General features: G+C 56.4%; 1 protein-coding gene and 2 non-coding genes across 3 annotated transcripts; 1 reads left to right on the forward strand and 2 right to left on the reverse strand.

The window, feature by feature from the left end:
* Window positions 1-444: 444 nt before the first annotated feature.
* LOC112544884 (uncharacterized) lies at window positions 445-12,200 on the reverse strand. Its single transcript, XM_075913122.1, has 4 exons — window positions 11,644-12,200; window positions 5,969-7,003; window positions 4,061-4,873; window positions 445-2,982 (listed from the first exon to the last, which is right to left on the reverse strand). Exons 2-4 carry the CDS (start codon window positions 6,995-6,997, stop codon window positions 2,962-2,964), a joined length of 1,863 nt encoding a protein of 620 aa, XP_075769237.1. The 5' UTR covers window positions 6,998-7,003; window positions 11,644-12,200; the 3' UTR covers window positions 445-2,961.
* A 4,442-nt stretch (window positions 12,201-16,642) lies between these two features.
* Window positions 16,643-16,716, forward strand: TRNAI-UAU (transfer RNA isoleucine (anticodon UAU)). Its single transcript has one exon. It is a non-coding gene; the product is annotated as a tRNA-Ile (tRNA).
* Window positions 16,717-18,220: 1,504 nt separating this feature from the next.
* On the reverse strand, window positions 18,221-18,304 carry TRNAS-AGA (transfer RNA serine (anticodon AGA)). Its single transcript has one exon. It is a non-coding gene; the product is annotated as a tRNA-Ser (tRNA).
* Window positions 18,305-19,474: the final 1,170 nt, after the last annotated feature.

The following is a 19,474-nucleotide window of genomic DNA, read 5'->3' on the forward strand; positions in this document are numbered from 1 at the left end:
AGGCAGAAGGTAGGAGAGGGGGAAAAATAGGGGGAAGGGGTAGGAGAGGAAGGGGCTTGTGCTGAGGGGAAGGGGGCAGGTCAGGAGAAGAAAGGGGAAGGTACCAAGAGACAGGTTAGAGGAGAAACAAATGCCAGGGGGCCACGTGCAGACAATGAGGGAAAGGGCAGGAGGGGAGGTGTCAGTGGGAGGGGGGACAGGGTGATGCTGGGAAAGGAGAGGGGAAGGGTATTGGGGGCTGGAGGGGGAGAGGGAGGTGCTGGGAGAAGGTTTGAAAGAGGGAGTGGGCATGAGGAAGGCGGGGATGGAGCAAGGCATGTGTGAGGGCACAGGGGAATGGGGGCAGAGGGTGGTGAGGGGGTGAGCATCAAGGAAAAAAAGGCCAAGTGGGCACGGGCAATGAGGGAAGGGGGAGGCACCAGGAGGGTGCAGGTGCCAGGGGATTCTGGGGTGAAGCAGAAGGGCAGACACCTGCAGGGAGGGACCAGCACCATAGGAGAGAGGCAGGGCAGGTGTGTAGAGGGAGGTGGTAGGAGAGAGGACGAGGAGGGGTAGCTCACATGATCAGAGTGGGGCTACTGGAAGAGTGGGAACAGGGGGTAGAGAAGGGCTGGTGGAGGGGGGCAGGTCTCAGGAGGGCTGAGGGCAGTGAGAAGGGAAGGAGTCAGGACAGCAGAGGAGGATGAGGGGTTGGGGGGGGGGCAGCAGGCACCAGGGGAGCTGATGGAACAAGGGAGGAGACATGGTAGCAGAGAGAAAAGGTCGAGGTTTATAAGATATTTATTAATAAGTTGGGTGCCACAGTGGCACATCCAAACAAGCCACATGACCTCAGTACTGGTGCACAACACAAAATTCATTCTGCTCATGGGAGGAAACTCTTAGACTATGTCTACACTGGAGGTTTCTTGTGCAATAACATCTTGCGCAAGGGTTCTTGTGCAAGAAGTCTTGCACAAGAACATATCCGCACTGCCATGTGCGAATTGTGCTTTTGCACAAGAGCATCCATGGCAGTGTGGACGCTCTCTTACGCAAGAAAGCGATGTCCATTTTAGCCATAGGGGTTTCTTGCGCAAGAAATCCCTGCCAAGCATCCACACTGTCCTATTGCACAAGAGAGCTTACACCTGTTAGAAAAGAGTGTAGCTCTTGTGCAAGATGTCCTCTCTTACCACGCCGTACTGTAAATTTCCTTGCTCAAGAGCAAGCGGGCAGTGTGAATACTCTGTGGTTTCTTGCACAAGAACGGCTGTACTTGCACAAGAAGCCGTGAGTGTAGACATAGCCTCAGACAGAACACTTGCCCCAGCCTCTCCGCCCCCCCCCCCAAGTTAATGTCCCACACGTTGGGTTAATGCAACTGTAGGATAGTTGCATGAGGGGGGTTTGGTGGGGGCCAAACTAATCCTGGTTGGTAGGAGGATGGTGGGAAAAGCCCTTGGAGAGGGGTGACATGACACTGTTTACTTCTGGTCGTGTGTCCATCTTGCCCCAAGCGTGTTACCTCCAGAGGTGTGGCTAATGAGGCACTACCAAAAATTATACAAACCTGCCACCCATGGGCACCCGTGCAGGAGGCACCTGTGCAGGAGGGGGAGCAGCGTCACACAGGCCTGCATGTCTGTGGTGAGCAGCGGTGAGCAGCTGTGTGACACACCGCACACTGACCGTCAGGGGGAGCCGTGTCACAGCACTGGATGAGCTGACGAATCCCTTTCCAACAGGTTCTTGGGCAGAAAATCTCCCCTTGCTCCTCACACCGACCTGCCCCATTGCCAGGGCTACGCCCACTGACACCCTCGCAGCACAAAGTGTCTGTGCAGACCCCACAGCTCAGCCCCTCTGCAGGCAGGAACTGAGCTCCGCCTAGGAATCCCCCTTCTGGGGCCAGGCAGCCCAGGCCCCTCGCTGCCCCCTGGGCCAAGGAGCCAGGCTGGGGCCTCACGGACCCGGACGGACAGAGCCTCCCCCCCCCCCGGGTTAGCCCCTGGAGTGCGGGGTCCTTGTCCCCTCCTGTCTGTGGTGGGGGGGGGGTGAGCCAGGGCTCCCTAGCTGGGGGGGTGTAGGGGATCCCCCCTTTGCGGAGGGGCTTACGTCCGCCCCCCTCGGTTTTCCGGTTATCAACACCTTGACGCGACTGGTTTCGATTGGTTTGGAGAGGCGGTTGGGGGAAGGGGGTCCGGGCCCGCCCTCTCTCCGGACCCCAGCCCAGGGCCCTAAGGTCGGGGAAAATGCTCCCCCACCTAGCAGGGTCCGCGTCCCCGCCCTGGGCTGCTTCTTCCCCCCAGGTCCCACAGGCTCACCTGGGCCCTTCCTCTGGGCCTGCCCAGGGCCTCCAATAATACTGACCGCTCGCCGGCTCGCGGGGGGGATGCGTCTCCTCTGCGTTCCCCCCTTTGGCTGGTCCCCTCCGGCCTTTTGAGCTGCCCGCCGGTCGCAGGCAGATCACGTCACCCCCCTCGTCAGCCTCCGGCCCCTCCCAGGGCCGTCCTCCCTGTGACGTCTCTATCGCGTCTGCTCGGCCCCGCCCCCTCCCTGCGCTGCCGGCCGGCCCCGGCTCGTCACCCGGCCGGTGTGCCGGCGCCCCCGTCCCTGCACTGTCTGCCGGCCCCGGCTCGCTACCCGGCCGGTGTGCCGGCCCCCCCGTTCGGGGAGGACGGGCGGGGATCCGCTCCCCTACGGGGGGTGAGTCCTTCCCCCGTGGTCGCGGCGTCCCGGCGGTTTCCGGGAGGGGCGGGGCTACCCCGCCACACACCTTCCCCCTTAAGTCTGTTGCCATACTCGCAGTTCTGGTCTCTGTGTTTTCCGCTGACCGGGATAGCCAGTCCGCGTTCCCGTTGGCGGAACCCGGGCGGTGCACGACTCTGAATTTGTATGGCTGTAAGCTGAGGTACCATCTCAAGATCCGTGGGTTAGTGTCCTTCATCTGCTGCATCCATTGCAGCGGGGCGTGGTCCGTCACCACGGTAAATTCATCGCCTAAAAGAAAGTATCTTAGTGAATCGACAGCCCACTTGAGGGCCAATGCTTCCTTTTCAATTGTCGCATATCCCTTCTCCCGAGGGAACAGTTTGCGACTCAGATAGAGGATGGGGTGCTCCTGTCCCTCCTCCTTTTGCGTCAGTACCGCCCCTAACCCCACTTCTGACGCGTCGGTCTGCAAGGTAAAAGGTTTGTTAAAGTAGGGCTGGGCCAGCACCGGGGCCCGGACCAACCGGTCTTTCAGCTCCTGAAACGCGTCGTCGCACGCCGCGGTCCACCTCACCCTCTCGGGTTGTCCTTTCCTTGTGAGGTCTGTCAGTGGCGCGGCTACGGAGGAAAAATTTGGGATGAACCGTCTATAATAGCCCGCCAATCCCAGGAACTGCCGTACTTTCCTCTTTGTCGTCGGGGTGGGGTGTTCCCGTACCGCCTGGACCTTATCTACTAGGGGCTTCAGCTTCCCTCTCCCTACCGTGTACCCCAGATACGAAACTTCGGCCCTCCCAAATTGACATTTCTTCGGGCTGGCCGTGAGTCCCGCTTCCCTCAGTGCCCTTAATACACTCGTAACGTGCTCTAAGTGCTTCTCCCAGGACTCACTGAATATCACAATATCATCAATATAAGCCGCTGCGTAGTCCTGATGGTCCCTTAAGACCTGGTTCATGAGTCTCTGAAAGGTCGCAGCGGCCCCGTGCAGTCCGAACGGCATGTTTTTGAATTGGTACAACCCAAAGGGGGTGGCGAACGCCGTTTTCGCCTGGGCTTCGGGGGAGAGGGGGATCTGCCAATACCCTTTCGTTAAATCGAGGGTCAACAAATAGGCGGCCCTCCCCAGACGTCCCAGTAACTCATCTATCCGCGGCATGGGGTATGCATCAAATCGCGAGATCGCGTTGACTTTACGGAAGTCAATGCAGAACCTCGTTGATCCATCTGTTTTGGGCACCAAAACAATGGGACTTCGCCATTCGCTACGAGATTCCTGTATGACCCCCCACTCCAACATGGCTTGGAGTTCTTCCTTCACCGTGCCCCACAACTTCCGGGGAAGGGGGCGCATATTATCTCTTACCACTCTGCCGGGTTCAGTCTCGATCTTGTGTTGTACTAACGAGGTCTGTCCGGGTCGGCTGGTTAGTACCGTCCTGAATTGGTCGAGAAGGTGGTGCAGCTGTTCTCGCTTTGGGCCCGGGAGCTCTTCTCCGACCCGTATGCCCTCGATCCTCACCTCCGGCTCCCCCCACGGGCCCAGCTCAATGTCGGTGTCCCGAGGGTCAATCAGGAGGGCCTCCCGTGGATGCCACTTCTTTAAGAGGTTGACATGGTAAATTTGGGTTGCCCGGCGGTTCCCGTCTACCCGAACCTCATAGTCGACCGGGCCGAGTTTCCTGATTACCCGGAAGGGTCCCTGCCAGTGGGCCAGGAGCTTGGACTCCCCGCTAGGCAGCAACAGCAGAACCTGCTCGCCTGGTTCGAACTCCCTCACCTGCGCCTTTCGATCATAGTAGGCCTTCTGCCCTTCTTGCGCCTTCTCTAGGTTCGCTCGGGCCCGGCCCGCTAGGTCGTGGAGGGTCCCCCTCAGTTTCTGTACGTACTGGGCGGCCCCCAAGGCAGGAGATACTGACGTTTCCCATCCCTCCTTTACGAGGTCCAGGATCCCCCGCGGTCGCCGCCCGTATAATAGCTCGAAGGGGGAGTACCCGAGCGATGCCTGCGGTACCTCTCTGACGGCGAACATCAGTGCAGGCAGCAGCTTATCCCATTCCCGGGGTTCATCTTGTGCGAACTTCCGCAGCATCCCCTTCAATGTGCGGTTGAATCGCTCCACCAGTCCATCGGTTTGGGGGTGATATACCGACGTCCGGAGCTTCCTGATCTGCAAGACCTTACACAGTTCCGTCATAACCTTCGACGTTAAATTCGTCCCCTGGTCTGTCAGTAACTCCCGGGGCAGCCCGACCCACGAGAATAGCTTAACTAACGCTTCCGCTATGGCGGGGGCGGTGGCTCTTTTCAGGGGCACGGCCTCTGGGCACCGGGTGGCGTAGTCTACGATGACCAGGATGTAATTATGTCCGCGCCCAGATTTCTCAAGCGGTCCTACCAGATCTAATGCTACCCTCTCAAAGGGGGTCCCTACCACCGGCAGGGGCACCAGGGGAGCCGGCGGGACCCGGCCCCCGGCCGTTCTTTGGCACTGGGGGCAGGAGTTACAGAAATTCTTGACCTCCTGGTACACCCCCGGCCAATAGAACCTCTGGAGTATCTTCTGTTGGGTTTTTTCCCTGCCCAGGTGCCCGGCCCACGGGTGTTCGTGGGCCAATTCCAGGACCTTCCACCGGTACGGTCTTGGGACTAACAGCTGCCACCTTTCTTCCCCAGGGAGTTCCCCCGCAGACACCCGGTACAGGCGGTCCTCTTTTACCTCAAATCGCGGCCCGTCCGGCTGATTGGGTGGGTCCCCCTCCCGTGTCTCGCTTGTAGTGCGCACCTGCTCCCAGGCCGCCCGTAGGGTGGGGTCCTCGCGTTGTTGAGTGAGGAAGTCCCCTTCTTCTACGTCAAGACGGACGGTGGGCGGTGTCCCGGCGTCCGGGCCCCTTGCTGACTCGGCCCCCCCCTCCTCTTCCTCTCCTTGGGCTACCAAGGTCCCCTGCCCAGTTTCTGGCTCCCTTTTAGGATGTCCTCCGCTATCCCACTGTCCTAGGAGTCGCTTCAGGCCGGGCCAATCCCGCCCCAGCAGGAGGGGGTATGCTAACTTAGGGCCGACGGTGACTACACAGTCTCCTTCCAACTCCCCGTCCCCTATCCGTACCCGGGTCGTAGGGTAGTAGTGAATGTCCCCGTGGACGCACCGGAGGGCTATGGGGGCACCCCGGGCCCGCCCGGGAAGTATCACGTCCCTTCGGACAATGGTTTGCCCGCATCCCGAGTCGAGGATAGCCTCCACCGGGTTCCCATTAACCCACAGTCGTTTAATTACCTGAGCTGCGCCGGCCGCCTTCCTGTCCGAGCTCCCAGCCCGCCTCTGTCCGAAGGTGCAGTCCATCAGGGTGCAGTCCCGCTTGTAGTGGCCCTCCTGGCCGCACTGATAGCAGACCACCTTCGGGGCTCCCTCGGGTGGCGGGGTGCCCGGCCTCGTTTCGGTCGCCCGGTCTCCCCTGGCCTCACCGATCGGCCGGTTCCACCGAGGGGCCAACCTCCTCGTCGGGAGGGGGCCCAAGGAACTCCCGGCGCTTTCCCCAGCCCGCTGGGCTCCCGTGGGCTTACCCGTCCCAGCCTCGCTCCTTCGGGGTTCTCTCGGTGCCCCAGCGGCTCCTTTCCCCTCAGGCCCTTCTGCGGCTAGGTAGTGTTCCATGAGGGTCACCGCTTCATCCAAGGTCTCCGGAAGGTGCTGCCGGACCCACCGCTGCCCTTCCGCGGGGAGGATGCTGACGTATTGTTCAAGTATCACGAGATCCGCCACCTGAGCCCCCGTCTTAGTCTCTGGTTCAAGCCATCTCATCCCCGCTTCCTTAACTCGTTGCGCCACCGCCCGTGGTCGCTCGCGGGAGTCGTACCTGGCCTCTCTAAACCGCCGGCGGTGAGTCTCGGGGGTCACCCCTAATTGGTCCAAAATAGCCTCTTTAACTTTATAATAACATAAGGCATCGCTGGCGGACATCCCTCGGTATGCTAGCTGGACCGGCCCAGACAGGTAAGGTGCGAGGAGGGTGGCCCAATGCTCGGGTGGCCACTTCGCGGCGGCAGCCACCCTCTCGAACGTAACCAGAAATGCCTCGGGGTCATCTTCCGGCCCTAATTTCGTTAGCCGTATGGGCAGTTGGGTGCCGACCCCCTCTCCTCCTCCAGACCCCGCTACCGCCCCCGGTACCGTCACTGGTGCGCCTCGCGCCATCTGCTCCTGGCGCTCCTGGAGCTGGTTGAGGAGCTGTTGCAGCGCCTGCATCTGTTGCTGCTGTTGTACCTTCTGGGTCTCTGTCCACCATTCCAGAATTTTATTGGCTTCCATTGTCTCCTGGCAATCAATACTTTGTTAATCCTTTCCCTTATCCGAACCCCCTTTTCGGGGTCCACTATGCCCACATTCTCCACCACGTGTAGGGGATCCCCCCTTTGCGGAGGGGCTTACGTCCGCCCCCCTCGGTTTTCCGGTTATCAACACCTTGATGCGACCGGTTTCGATTGGTTTGGAGAGGCGGTTGGGGGAAGGGGGTCCGGGCCCGCCCTCTCTCCGGACCCCAGCCCAGGGCCCTAAGGTCGGGGAAAATGCTCCCCCACCTAGCAGGGGGGGTCGAGACCCCTAAACTCCCCTGCCCTCAGGGTCCGCGTCCCCGCCCTGGGCTGCTTCTTCCCCCCAGGTCCCACAGGCTCACCTGGACCCTTCCTCTGGGCCTGCCCAGGGCCTCCAATAATACTGACCGCTCGCCGGCTCGCGGGGGGGATGCGTCTCCTCTGCGTTCCCCCCTTTGGCTGGTCCCCTCCGGCCTTTTGAGCTGCCCGCCGGTCGCAGGCAGATCACGTCACCCCCCTCGTCAGCCTCCGGCCCCTCCCAGGGCCGTCCTCCCTGTGACGTCTCTATCGCGTCTGCTCGGCCCCGCCCCCTCCCTGCGCTGCCGGCCGGCCCCGGCTCGTCACCCGGCCGGTGTGCCGGCGCCCCCGTCCCTGCACTGTCTGCCGGCCCCGGCTCGCTACCCGGCCGGTGTGCCGGCCCCCCCGTTCGGGGAGGACGGGCGGGGATCCGCTCCCCTACGGGGGGTGAGTCCTTCCCCCGTGGTCGCGGCGTCCCGGCGGTTTCCGGGAGGGGCAGGGCTACCCCGCCACAGGGGGCAGATGTTATGATGGCAGGGGAGGGGGGCAGGTGTCCAGTTTGGGAATGGAGGCCCCTGGACCCTCCCCTCCTACCCCTGTCACACCCACTTCCCCCGAGAGCCTGGCTGGTGCAGTCCTGGTGCAGTCATGGGGCCAAGGGCAGGGGAGCTGTCAAGTGTGGGGAGCAGACCCGGGGCTGGATGGGGGGACCTGGAGTGCAGGGGACAGAAGGGAGGGAAATGGACAAGGCCATGTCTAGGTTTTAGGTTGTCACACTTTCCCCCAGGCTCCCCACCCCCCTCAGCTCATTGGCTGGGAAGCAGTGACTTCACAGAGAGACCAATGCAACAGCCAGGTGGGACAGGCTGCAGGGCTGGGGCATCTCAGAGATCCCCATGGCCTGGCTGCCAGGAATCTCCTTTGTGAGGTTTCCCCTTGAGGGCCCCATCTGGGAGTGTCTCTGTGGAGATTTCCCCTTTCCCCAGGTTGCAGTGGGAGGGGCTGGGGCAGGCAGGATTACAGGAGGAGCTGGCAATAAACTGAAGAGAGATCTGGGAGAAGCAAGTTAGAGGGCTGCAAACACCCAACGAGAATGGAATTTGAACCCCATGCGTGCGGAGCACAATGGAGTAGCAGTCCATCACCTTAACCACTCAGCCACCTCATCTGAGCTATTGTGCAAAGCTCAATGCTGTAAAAAACCCAGACACTCCCTGGCTACATCTACCCTGCAGGCTTCTTGTGCAAGAACAGTTTTGTGCAAGAGTTCTTGTGCAAAAGGTCTTGCGCAACAGTGTGTCCACACTGCCATGTGCTTTTGCAAAAGAGAAGTGCTTTTCTGCAAGAGCACGCATAGCATTGTGGATGCTCTCCTGCGCAGGAAAGCTCTGATGGCCATTTTAGCTGTATGGCTTTCTTGAGCAAGAAACCGCTGTTGCCCATCCACACTGCCTCCTTGTGGATGAGGTCTTGAGCAAGAAGGCTTATTCCTCGTGGGGAGAGGAATAACTCTTGCACAAGAAGCCCTGTTATCTGATGCTGTACTATAAATTTACTTGTGCAAGAACGTGCGTGCAGTGTAGACACTCTGTAAGTTTTTGCACAAGAACAGCTGCTCTTACGCAAAAAGCCTGCAGTGTAGACACAGGCTGAGAGAGACAAGGAAAGGAAATGGCCAGAGCCTCCCCCCGGCAGGCTAGTCCTCAACAGGGTGGATGCATCTACCCAGCACCCTCACCTCGAAGTAAGCTGTGCAGTGTGAGCGGGCTGCCCAGAACCCCCAGGGGAAGGTCTGTGTGAAGTTTCCAAGGCAACAGCAACAACAAAGTTTCATAATCTACACCCATGTGACTGTGATTTATTTCTCCACTAACAAGTTTCTCTGAAGGGATGAGAAATGCAGGGCCCAGGTGCAGGGAGCCGGGTCACATTCTCCTGCCTGAGTCTCAGTCCTGGCTGAAGCCTGGCTACAGAGAGAAGAGGCCAATGCAAACAGCCCCATGGCAGCGAGGGAGTCAGTACGTGGGTGCGTGGAGCAGAGAGCGGGGGGCAGAGCTGGGCTCTAACTCACTAAGGGTGTGTCCCACGGCTCCAAATAAGCAATGAAATTGTGTAGCTTATTTTGCGTCTATTTTGAAATAGCTTATTTTGTAATTTGGCGCTGGCTACACAGTGCTGCCTACACAGCACTTACTGCGAAATAAATCGCAATTCCAAAACATCCCTCACTTCTCATGCCCTGAGGTTTACAGGAACATCAGAATAGCAAGCCACTTATGGCTTGAAACAAAGAGCTTGCTCTTAATATGCGTCAAAGGTTGTGGGCTCAAGTCCCACCAGAGTCACTTCAGCTGCTTTCTCATTTTGAGGGCACATTTTACAGAACAGGCAATCCTTAGGCTGATACCCAGGTGGGCTTGAGTCCAGACAGTTCCCAGCAGACCCCAGTGAGGGTGGAGGGAAGGGCTGGTACTTGGGTTGGGGTTGGAGTTGGGGGTTGTTCTGAAAGGCTGCAGGTGCCGTTAGACCCTTTTGTCCCTCCCTGTCTCCTACTAGTGCTGAGCAACACTCAAGCTATGTCTACACTGCACTGTTCTTCTGCAAAAAGCTATGCAAATTTCAAAACCCAATTTGTGCAGCTTTTTCTTGGAAGAGGCTTTTCCAACATTTGGCCTGTGTACACTGGGAAAGTCACACACAGGAGGCAGGAGGCAGAGCCAGCCCAATATACCAGCCTTTCAGGGAAGGGGAAGACAAGCCCCAAGCAGCTCCCTGGCCTGATTCATCTCCCTTTCCCAGGCTGGCACCCAGGGGCATTTTCAGCTGATGTCACCCCCCTCTGTCACATGGAGTTGGGCTCATCCCAGGCTGGTCAGCAGCAGCTGCAGTTACTTGGGCACCCAGGGGAAGCAACAATAAGGGAAGATACCATGTTTATGCTTGGCTTTGAATTAGGGCCGTTTTGCATGTGAAGTAACTGTGATAACCACTACACCACAGAAACACACTTTATTGTAGGTGGGACTTGTCTGACTGTACTGTTCCTGGCTCTTTCTAACACCCTGCTCTGCGGGGGAGGGGAATGCACCTTGTGAACACTCCACCTCTTGTTCTCAGGGAAGCAACTCACCCGAGCTGCCAGCTCCTCATTTCCTCACCAGCCCCTTGAGATTTGTAGCTCAAAGCTGGAGCTGCTGTGGCAGGAGGTGAAGCTACAGAAGCTGATGGGGGACAATCAGCGGGCGGAGGGTTATTTTTTCTCCCCACTGGGCTGATGTGGCTAGAACTGAGGAGAAGAAAATCCTCTTCCCTTCTCCTCAGAAGATGGAAATTGCAGTTGGTTCTATCTCCGGTTCTACTAAAGCTGGACCCCAGGACTGGACTTTTTCTTTCTAAAACCCTGGTGAACGTTGAGCTCAAATTGTTTGCAAACTGAGAATGTGAGTTAAAGGGTATCACCCAGCATAGGGCTTGAACCCATGATTCTGAGATTAAAAGTTTCATGCTCTACCAACTGAGCTAGCTAGGCTGTACACTATAGCCTACCCCATGACAGGGCCATCTCTCCAGTGACAGGAGAAGCGTTCCAGGTTCAGGATTTTTTTTAGCGCTGCAGGAAGGGGAGATGGAGGAAAATCAAACCCCTTTAGAAGCTTTGTTCTCAGGGCACCAAGTGAGACAGGAGGGATGTAACCTGAGAAACCTGTCCCCCCCCAGAAGGGGCATCAAGAATTCAGGTCCTCAGGCCAGTGCATTGGGGACAACGCGTGAGCCCTTCCATGAGCATTTTCTGCTCCCACTGGGGAAGGCAGCTGGGCAGGACCAGACTGCAGCCCACGTCCCTTTCAGCCCCAGGTGCAGGGGGTAACAGAGAGGGGAGGAAAGTCCATGGCCAGAGCCTCCTCCCAGCAGTCTGACCCTGCACTGAGTCTGTGCATGATGGAGCCTCTCCCAGCAGGGCTATGGCCTGTTCTCTGCAAAGTGCTCAGCTGGTTCAGTTTTTTGCAGGAAGGAGTGGGATCCATGCGCCCTGCTCCTCACTGACAGGAGTGTCCTCTTCCCTCCTTTTCACACAGGGTATGTCCACACTGCTCTCCGCTACCACTGAGCTACACCCCCATTTCCCATCTATCTTTACCTCAAGTCTTGGGGAATTACTCTCTGGCAGTACTGTCTGCAGGAGTAGGTGGTGCCATGCACACATGGCGGGGGGAGGACGGCCCTCTATGGGGTTGGTCATCTGTGGTGTCCCCCAACCTACGATCAGCATGACGCTTCACGATAGCACATCATCCCCTGAGCTCCCGCCTCCCTGCCCTGTGTGTGTTGCCACCTCACAGCACTCACCTGATGTTCCCTCCCACGTGCCCGAAGATGTCTGGGAGGCCTCCTGCACCTGGGGGACCAGTTCCAGGGTGAGGGTCACAACGTTCCTGGAATCCTCATCCTGGAAATGTTGGTCAGCAGGGTTGTTGTCCTGAAGCTGCATCTGCTGCTGCCCAGGTGTCTCCATCCCAGACTCCAGAACCATGGCAGGAAACAGGCACAGGCATTGGTGGTATAGTGGTGAGCATAGCTATCGTCTAAGCAGTTGATGTGGGTTTAATTCCCAACCAATGCAAAGGGCAGAAGGAGCAATGGAGCCCCTTACAAAGGTTTTACTTTAACCCCAAAAAATGGGCACAAGTGGGTCCCACAGCTGGGAGCTGCTTTTCCAATAGGCAGGAAGTGCTTGATCACAGCCAAATGGTGGAGAAGCTACACTTGACCACCTGAAACATGAGAACAGCTCTTGGCCATGGGCCATGCAGAATGTCTGGCAGCCCCTTTGCTGCTCTTGAACTTGAGCCAAGAAGCTGTACCCGCCCCCTCCCAGAAACTTCTGTAACTCCTCTGCCATCCAATTCCTCCCCAGTTTCTTCCTGACACCTGCCCCTCCCCCCCCCCCCTCAGCTGAGTACTTTCTAGGTGGGAGCTCCTAGGAACAGGCATTCCTGGCCACAGGGTGGGTCTGGGTCCTCTCAGCCTTTGGATCCATGTGCGACGTGATCCCAGGGGGACCATCTCCTGGAGTTTCTCCTTGTCCCATGGATCTCAGGGCAGGGGGACCCAGGGCCGGGGTCTGTATGCTGCAAAAGGGTGTAACACATGCCAACATTTCTCCTTCCTCTGCCAGAGAGGGAGCCAGATAGTTCCCATGAGACCACATACAGATGGGCAGGGTCTGGAGAGGTGAAGCCACTGAATGGAAAAAGCAAGGAGAGCAGAGTATCAGCTATCAGCTGAGAAACTCAAACATGGGGCAGTGTGATGGTCCCATGGTGTAAGGAGCAGGACTTTGATTTCTGCAGTCTGAGTTCAAATATCAGTGGGGCCTACTAGTGAGGTGTTGGTTTGTGCAAATCTGTAAGAGTGAATCTCCTTGCCCCTCTCCTTCAAGTCCACATTGTGTGTCTTTACTTTTTCAATCTAAGGACTTTGAAAAAACTGTTTCCAAAAGCAGCTCCAGTGGCACAATGGGTCGGCCTGCAGTACTTATAAGACAGCGCACCCAGGAGACCTACTGAGGTTGTGAATTCAAACCTCATATGGAGCGGTGGTTTTCAGTCCCAGCTGGGCTGTCTTCTTGCATTGAACCCTGGGGGTGCTGGGATTTCACCCCAGAGGACAGGAGCAGTGAAAATTCCCCCTTCACATGCTATGGCCTCCAGGAGCGGCCGGAGGCCGGCTGCAGTAGCTGGCGCCCTGGGCAGGGCAGCGCAATTGGTGCCCCTGCCTGCACAGCTGTCAATGCCCATGATGTCATCATTGGGTGCCCTGGTTAGTGGTGCCCTAGGCAGCTGCCTAGCTCCCCTAGGCCCACAGGCCACTGGTGATGGCCTCATCAGAGCGATTGGTGGGTGGCCACGATGTGAGGCCAACTGGCACAGAGAGGTTTGGACCCTTGACCCTCTTTCTGCTGGGTCCTTCTTGTCCATCTTCTCCCCCCCGCCCCACCCATCAGCAGCCACCGTCCCTTTCAGCCTCTGGGTCAGCTCAGGAAAAGAGGCAGGAAATGGGACAAAGTCAGGAGACAAGCAACAAACCCCCAAACTTCCCCTGTGCTCTGAGAGCCCAGTTTGCTGAGAGCCCCCCTGCCTGAGACCCCAGAGCCCTCCCTTGGGCCTCCCTTGGGCTCAAGAACAAAAACTTTTGTTAATGTCTGGGCTTGAACCAGGGACCTTTACAGCTTCAGTCTAATGCTCTCCCAACTGACCTACTTTGGCACCTGAAGTACCTGCCTTCCACCCCTTGCCCTTGCCCTTCTCTCCCAGTATGTCTCCACTGCATGTTTCACTTGCACAAAAACCTCCCCCCTGTGCGTGTGGCTGGCAGTGGTTGCTAGATGGATCCATTCACATGTAGCTTCACTGAAACCCCCTTGTTTTTGCCTTGAGCCTCCCCCAGCCCAAAGGCCGGTGCCCAATAGAACAGTCCCTGTAAGAAATGTGTCACTTTCACCCCTGGGAGCAGCTCAGCCATGCAAAGGGGCTGCCTGGGGCCGGACATTAGCCCTGAAGGGCAGGGGTGGGTGTGGCAGTGACATCACAAGGGCCTTTTGCAGCCCCTCAGCTTATTGGCTAATGGAGGTTGGGAGGTGATGACCTCACAGAGAGTCCATGACAACGGCCAGGTGGGACAGGCTGCAGGGCAGGGGCCATCTCAGAGACCCCCGATTGCTTTGCTGCAGGGAGTCTCTTTGAGATCTGTTTCTGAGGCCAGAGAGAGAATGGGAGTCCAAAGAATGAGTGTGAGAATGAGCCTTCTCCTCTCCCACCAGCTAAATGACCTAGAAGGCAGAGAGGTGGGAGAAGGACCCAGAGTTAATCTCTTGGGTCACAGCTGCTGTAGCAATGAGGTAAGATGAACGAGTGGGCAGTTGTCATGTGAAGAGTGAGGCTGGTTTCACTGATTGGGAATTGAACCCAGACTTCAGTAGTGAAAGCACCAAATCTTACCCACTAGACCATCAGGGACACATGAATGCAGTTCTTTCTTTACCTACATTAACCTTTCACAGGTCACTTTCTGTCCCCTTCAGGACAGGGGTCCATTTTCCATTGTCCAGAGGGGACAAGAACAGAAACCAAACAGAACATCAGAACAGCCAGATGGGACCATGCCAGTTGCCCAACTAGCCCAGGATCCTGTCTCATGACAGCAGCCAATTTCATTGCCCAGTGGGAATCCTCAGGACAGACAGTTATTAAGTGATCCCTCCCATCGCCCATTCTTAGCTTCTAGAACACACCAGCTAGGGACACCTTCCCTGTCCATCCTGGTTAAATGCCACTGATTGACCTTTCCTGCATTAAATTATCCAGTTCTTTTTTGGACCCTCTTGTAGATTTCACCTTCACAGCATCCACTGGCAAGGAATTCCACTGGGTGCAAAAATGCTTCCTTTTGGTTTATTTTTAATTTGGTTACTTACCAGTTTCATTCTCTCACCCGGGATCTTCAGTAGGAGAAAAAAAATTCTTATTGTTTAGGCAACATGCACTGCACTGCAGAAAGCAGCCCCCTGCCTTTTGGGAAGAGACCCCTGAAAGCGCTTAGCCCTCTGGCTCACTAAACAGCTTAGCCCTGTGGCAGCTAAACAGGTTAGGCTGAGAGTGGAGGAGGCAGGGCTGGGGCTGAGACTTCTCAGTGATGCCTTGCCTGAGACCAGATTGCGGTGGCCAAACAGTGCAGGGCCCACCCAGAAGTGTCACTGCTGTGGCTGTGCACCTTCGGGGCAGTGTGGCTGTGGCCTTTGCTGCCTCATGCCCAGACCCCAGCCACCCCATTCCCCTCACTTTCTTCCCAACCAGCTCCTCCAGCTTGCTTGCACACCCCCCTTTTTCCTGCTCCCTCAATCCTGGCCAGACACCCCACCCTGCTCCTGCATCCACGTTCCTTCTGCTCCCTTTCTCCTGGCCACACACGGCTCTTTGGCGCTTCTCAAGCCAGGGCCTGCAAGGAGCCACCAGGGAGGAACCAGCCCTTGGAGCTCAGCTTGCACCCGATCTGGTAGTTTCCCACCACATCTCGCCTGAGAAGAGGTGACTTGTTCTCCTTTCTTCTGACCTTACATCTCTGTTCCCTTCAAAGGTCTCCGCTGCCTCAGGGCCCGCCTCCTCAGGGCACTGCCCCTCTGCCACTGGGCTGGGAGTGGGAGACTCCATAGTCTCTGCACTTGGGCTGAGAAGTCTCACTGGGACTCGTCTGTTGATGGGTTAGTCAGCCCGATGGCCAGCTGGATCCATTCCATAGCGCTGCCCGAGAGGAGCTTTACAAGTGCCCAGTGTCCATTGGTATTTTCTGGGGCTCTGTGTAGGGGTTTGGGCTGGGCAATCTTTTCCACGGGAAATGCCTCTTCTTTGGAACAGCAGCTCCCAGGAGTTCATGGAACTTCTTCTTCTCAGCTTGGGAAAGGGACGACTCAGGGGTGATGGGGCAGAGTTTAGTGTAATGATGCAGTTTCTTTTCAGCTCCCTGCAAACTGCCTCCCAGCTGTGGGTGAGGCTGAGTGTGTGTGAAACCAGCTGCACTTGGGATGATTTTGTTAATTGTTTAAAAAGGCTCACCCACTTCTTCTGCCTGGGGAGGTATCTGTAATAGATGCCTAGTGTGATATCACTGTTGGGTTTTACCCCTTGTAACCTCATCCAGAGACTCCTGACAAGTCTGTCTCCTGTGTCCATCTCCGCCTCAGTTCAAGTGTTCGCACGTTTCATATCTAAGGAAACTCCTCCTCCCTTTTTCCCTGCCAGTCCTTCCCGAGCAATCTGTACCCTTCTGTGCCAATATTCCAGTCGTGTATTATCCCACCACATGCCTGTGATACCAACTTCTTCCTGCATATTACCTATAGTCCTGTGTGTCTATACCAGCATCTAAGACACAGATTAGATTTTGCTTCCCAGTGGTCCTGCGTCCTTCCTTTATCTCTGCTGTTACAGCCCCTGCTCTCTCCCATTTCTGGCCCATGTCCCAGGTGTCCTTGTTGTTCATTTATCTGTGGGCTTTGGGCACTTGCCCCCGTCAAACCTAGTTTAAAGTCTCCTCACTAGGTGAGCCAGTCTGTATCCAAATACTCTTCCCTTCCTCGACAGGTGAGCCCCACCCCTGCTGAGCAGCCCTTCCTGCCACAGCATCCCATAGGCAAGGAAGCCAAAGCCCCCTGCCCACTGAGCTGTAGCTTTCTGTGCCCAGGGAGCCAGACACCGCCAGGGCTGGAGGGAAATGGGGAATGGCTGCACTTTGGGAGGCAAAGGTATTGTCTGGCAACATAAAGAGCCATTTTAAAGAGCCTTTGGAGGCAGGCACCATGGCTTAGTTGGCTAAAGTGTCTGCCTTATAAACAGAAGAGCCTGGGTTTGACTCCCAGTGGTACCTTGTTGCAGCCTTTCTTCACCTTTTCCTATGTCCTTGTGGACACAGAAGAGGCCTCCTTCCTATGTCCTTGTGGACACAGAAGAGGCCTCCTCAGGCCACCCATGGAACTGCTGGTTCAGGAAAAGGCTGATTGGGGAGGAGTGTTGGGAAGAAGGAAACCACAAGCCTGGAGTGGGTGCAGAGGCTGCTGTGACTGGCACAGGCAAGGCAGGGCTCTGACTGCAATTGCTGGGACAGGAGAGCCAGCACCACTCAGCCTTGTGATTCCCTGGGGCTGTCAGCACCTAGAGAGCCTGAGGGTGCAACCTCTGCAGCTCCTGCAGCCATGGAGAGTCAGGGTCTGTGGGCATCAGGTGCTTCTCACCTTTGGGGGAGAAACCTCTTGGGACTTGTGGTTTCCTTTTTCTGCATACACCTCCCCACTCAGCCTTTTCCTGAACCAGCAGTTCCATGAGAGGCCAGGAGAGACCTCTTCTGTGTCCCAGAAGGGCATAAGTAAATGTTATCAAAGGCTCCAACAAAGCACCACCAGTAATTGAACCCAAGATCCCCTGTTTACTAGGCAAATGCTTTAGCCAGCTAAGCCATGGTGCCCTATTTTGATCCATCTGTCAACTGTTCTACTGTATGGTCCCAGACAACACCATTGCATGGCAAAGTTCGGCCAGTCCCCATTTCATTCCTGCCTTCTCACCCTGGGGGTGTCTGGCTCCCTGGGCACAGAAGGCTACAGCTCAGTGGGCAGAGGCTCTAACATGCACATCTCCCCCAGCCGCTGGGACTGTGGAGTTGCCTTTGAGGTTTTGCAGGGTTATGGGAGGAAGAAATGGGACAAAATTTGATTCTCTGGCTTGTAAACCCCTTGGTCTCAGGGTCTAGGTTGGAGTCCCCAGGTGGGGGCCCAGCCTCCTTCAGTTTGGTCCCTTCCTGAGGGTACAAAACTGACAACAGAGAATTCCTTTACCCTGCAGCAATCTCTGTTGGCCAAAGGGTTGCCAACCGAATATTTGCCAAGTTTAAGTGCAGCAGCAGAAGATGGTGTTAAGTGTGTTTCTGTGGCGTAGTGGTTATCACATTTGCTTAACATGGAAAAGGACCCTGCTTTAAAGCCAGGCAGAAACAGGTGAAAACACAGGGTCTTCTCCTATTGTGGGTCCACTGGATGCCCACAAGGAAGTTTCAGGGCCTGCCCTTTGGTGCAGGGATGGACAGCATGTGTGCTGGCTTTCAGGAGCATGTGGGAGACAGCTAAACAGGTTAGGCTGAGACTGGAGGAGGCAGGGCTGGGGCTTCTCAGCAGTGCTTTGCCTGGGACCAAGTGGTTGCAGCAGCATGGTCCAGGGCTCTCTGTGGAAGTGCCACTAGTGCAGCTGTTGCCTTTGCTTTGCTGTAAGGGGACACAAAGCCATATAGGCTGTGTCTGCACTGGCACTATCAGCCCCACTGCTAGTAATTCTCAGAGGGTCCATATTGCCCTAGAAAGAGGTGTGGCCAAAGCACAGACCTCACTGTGAGCAGGATTTGAACCTGCACAGGGAAACCCTAGTGGATTTCTAGTCCAACACCTTAACCACTCGGCCATCACAGATCTGGGTATGAAAACTGGTGAATAATCCCAATGTGCAGGCTTAACGTCACCTGCCACAGAATTCACACAGCAAACCATTGCAACAGCTGTGCACAGGAGTCCTGGCTGTTCCCGTCTTACGCTGCCTTGGAGGTGAGTTCTGCTTCAAGGTCTTCTCTCCTCCTTCTTGGTCTTCCTTTCCCTTTTCCTTCCTCTTCTCTTCTCCCCTTTTCCTTCTTCTTGCTGGTCTCCTTCTTGGACCCCAGTTTATATAGAGAAACTCAATACTGCTTAGTTCTTCCTTAACCAATTATTTTAGTAAAATTTCACTCACCAATCAGAACATACTGTAACAGAATTACCTAACCAATCATACCACACTGCCTTAGTTGATTTACACCACACAAAGTCAATCACACAGCAGACAGAAACAGATCCAAACCAGACTATCACACAGACAAACAACAGGAAAGTGAGGCCAAGAAGCATAAAATGCCAATTGCACAACCACAACTATTGGTAAGCAGTCTTTTGCCAGACAAAATGCTGTTAACTGAGTTTTCTCTACCCACTTTGAGATCTGCTTCTTCCCTGGTGACAGTGGGTGTCACCAGAGACCCCTTCTCACAGCCTAGTGTGACACTATTTCAATGTCATTTAGATGGAATGTGAGCATGTGACTCCAGGCTTTACAGCTAATTGCTGCTGCTCTTCAGTGTGGCTGCAGAAAAAAGCTTCAGTTTAGACCCATGGTCACCAACCCGTCAATCGCGATCGACTGGTCAATCACAAGGCCTCGACCAGTTGATCGCGAGGTGTTTGGGCACCCCCACCCCCATTTTCCCCCCACCCCTGAGAAGCCTCACTACTTACCTCTAGTGTAGTGCTGGCTTCCCGTGGAGTGGATGGAAGTCCTGTCTGAAGCCCACGTCACTTCCGGGGGTTCCAGAAGTGCACGGGCTGCTCCCCTCCCACAGCTCTGTTGTGTGCTGGGGGAGGGGGCGTCGGCCCTGGAGGAGGAGTGCGGCAGTTTCCCTGTGCCGCTAGCACTGGAGGGGTGAGTAGAGCGCAGGGGTTGCCTCGGGGCAGGCACCCATGGGGGTTGGGTTGGCCAGACTGGGCCGCACCATGCTGTGGGAGGAGGGTTTGGCCCTGGGGCAAGTGCCCGCGGAGGTTGGTCGTGCTGTGGGA

This window comes from Pelodiscus sinensis, chromosome 31 (genome assembly GCF_049634645.1).
Source record: "Pelodiscus sinensis isolate JC-2024 chromosome 31, ASM4963464v1, whole genome shotgun sequence".
Lineage (NCBI taxonomy): Eukaryota > Metazoa > Chordata > Testudines > Trionychidae > Pelodiscus > Pelodiscus sinensis.

What these genes read in the sequence shown, in the direction of transcription:
- LOC112544884 (XM_075913122.1), bottom strand. Translation starts at nt 6,997, where the DNA reads ATGGAAGCCAATAAAATTCTGGAATGGTGGACAGAGACCCAGAAGGTA. An exon ending in AGGCGGCCGGCGCAGCTCAG is followed by an intron (nt 4,874 to 5,968) that starts GTAATTAAACGA and finishes GAACTGTGTAAG; the next exon opens with GTCTTGCAGATCAGGAAGCT. An exon ending in AGACTGAACCCGGCAGAGTG is followed by an intron (nt 2,983 to 4,060) that starts GTAAGAGATAAT and finishes ACTTTCTTTTAG; the next exon opens with GCGATGAATTTACCGTGGTG.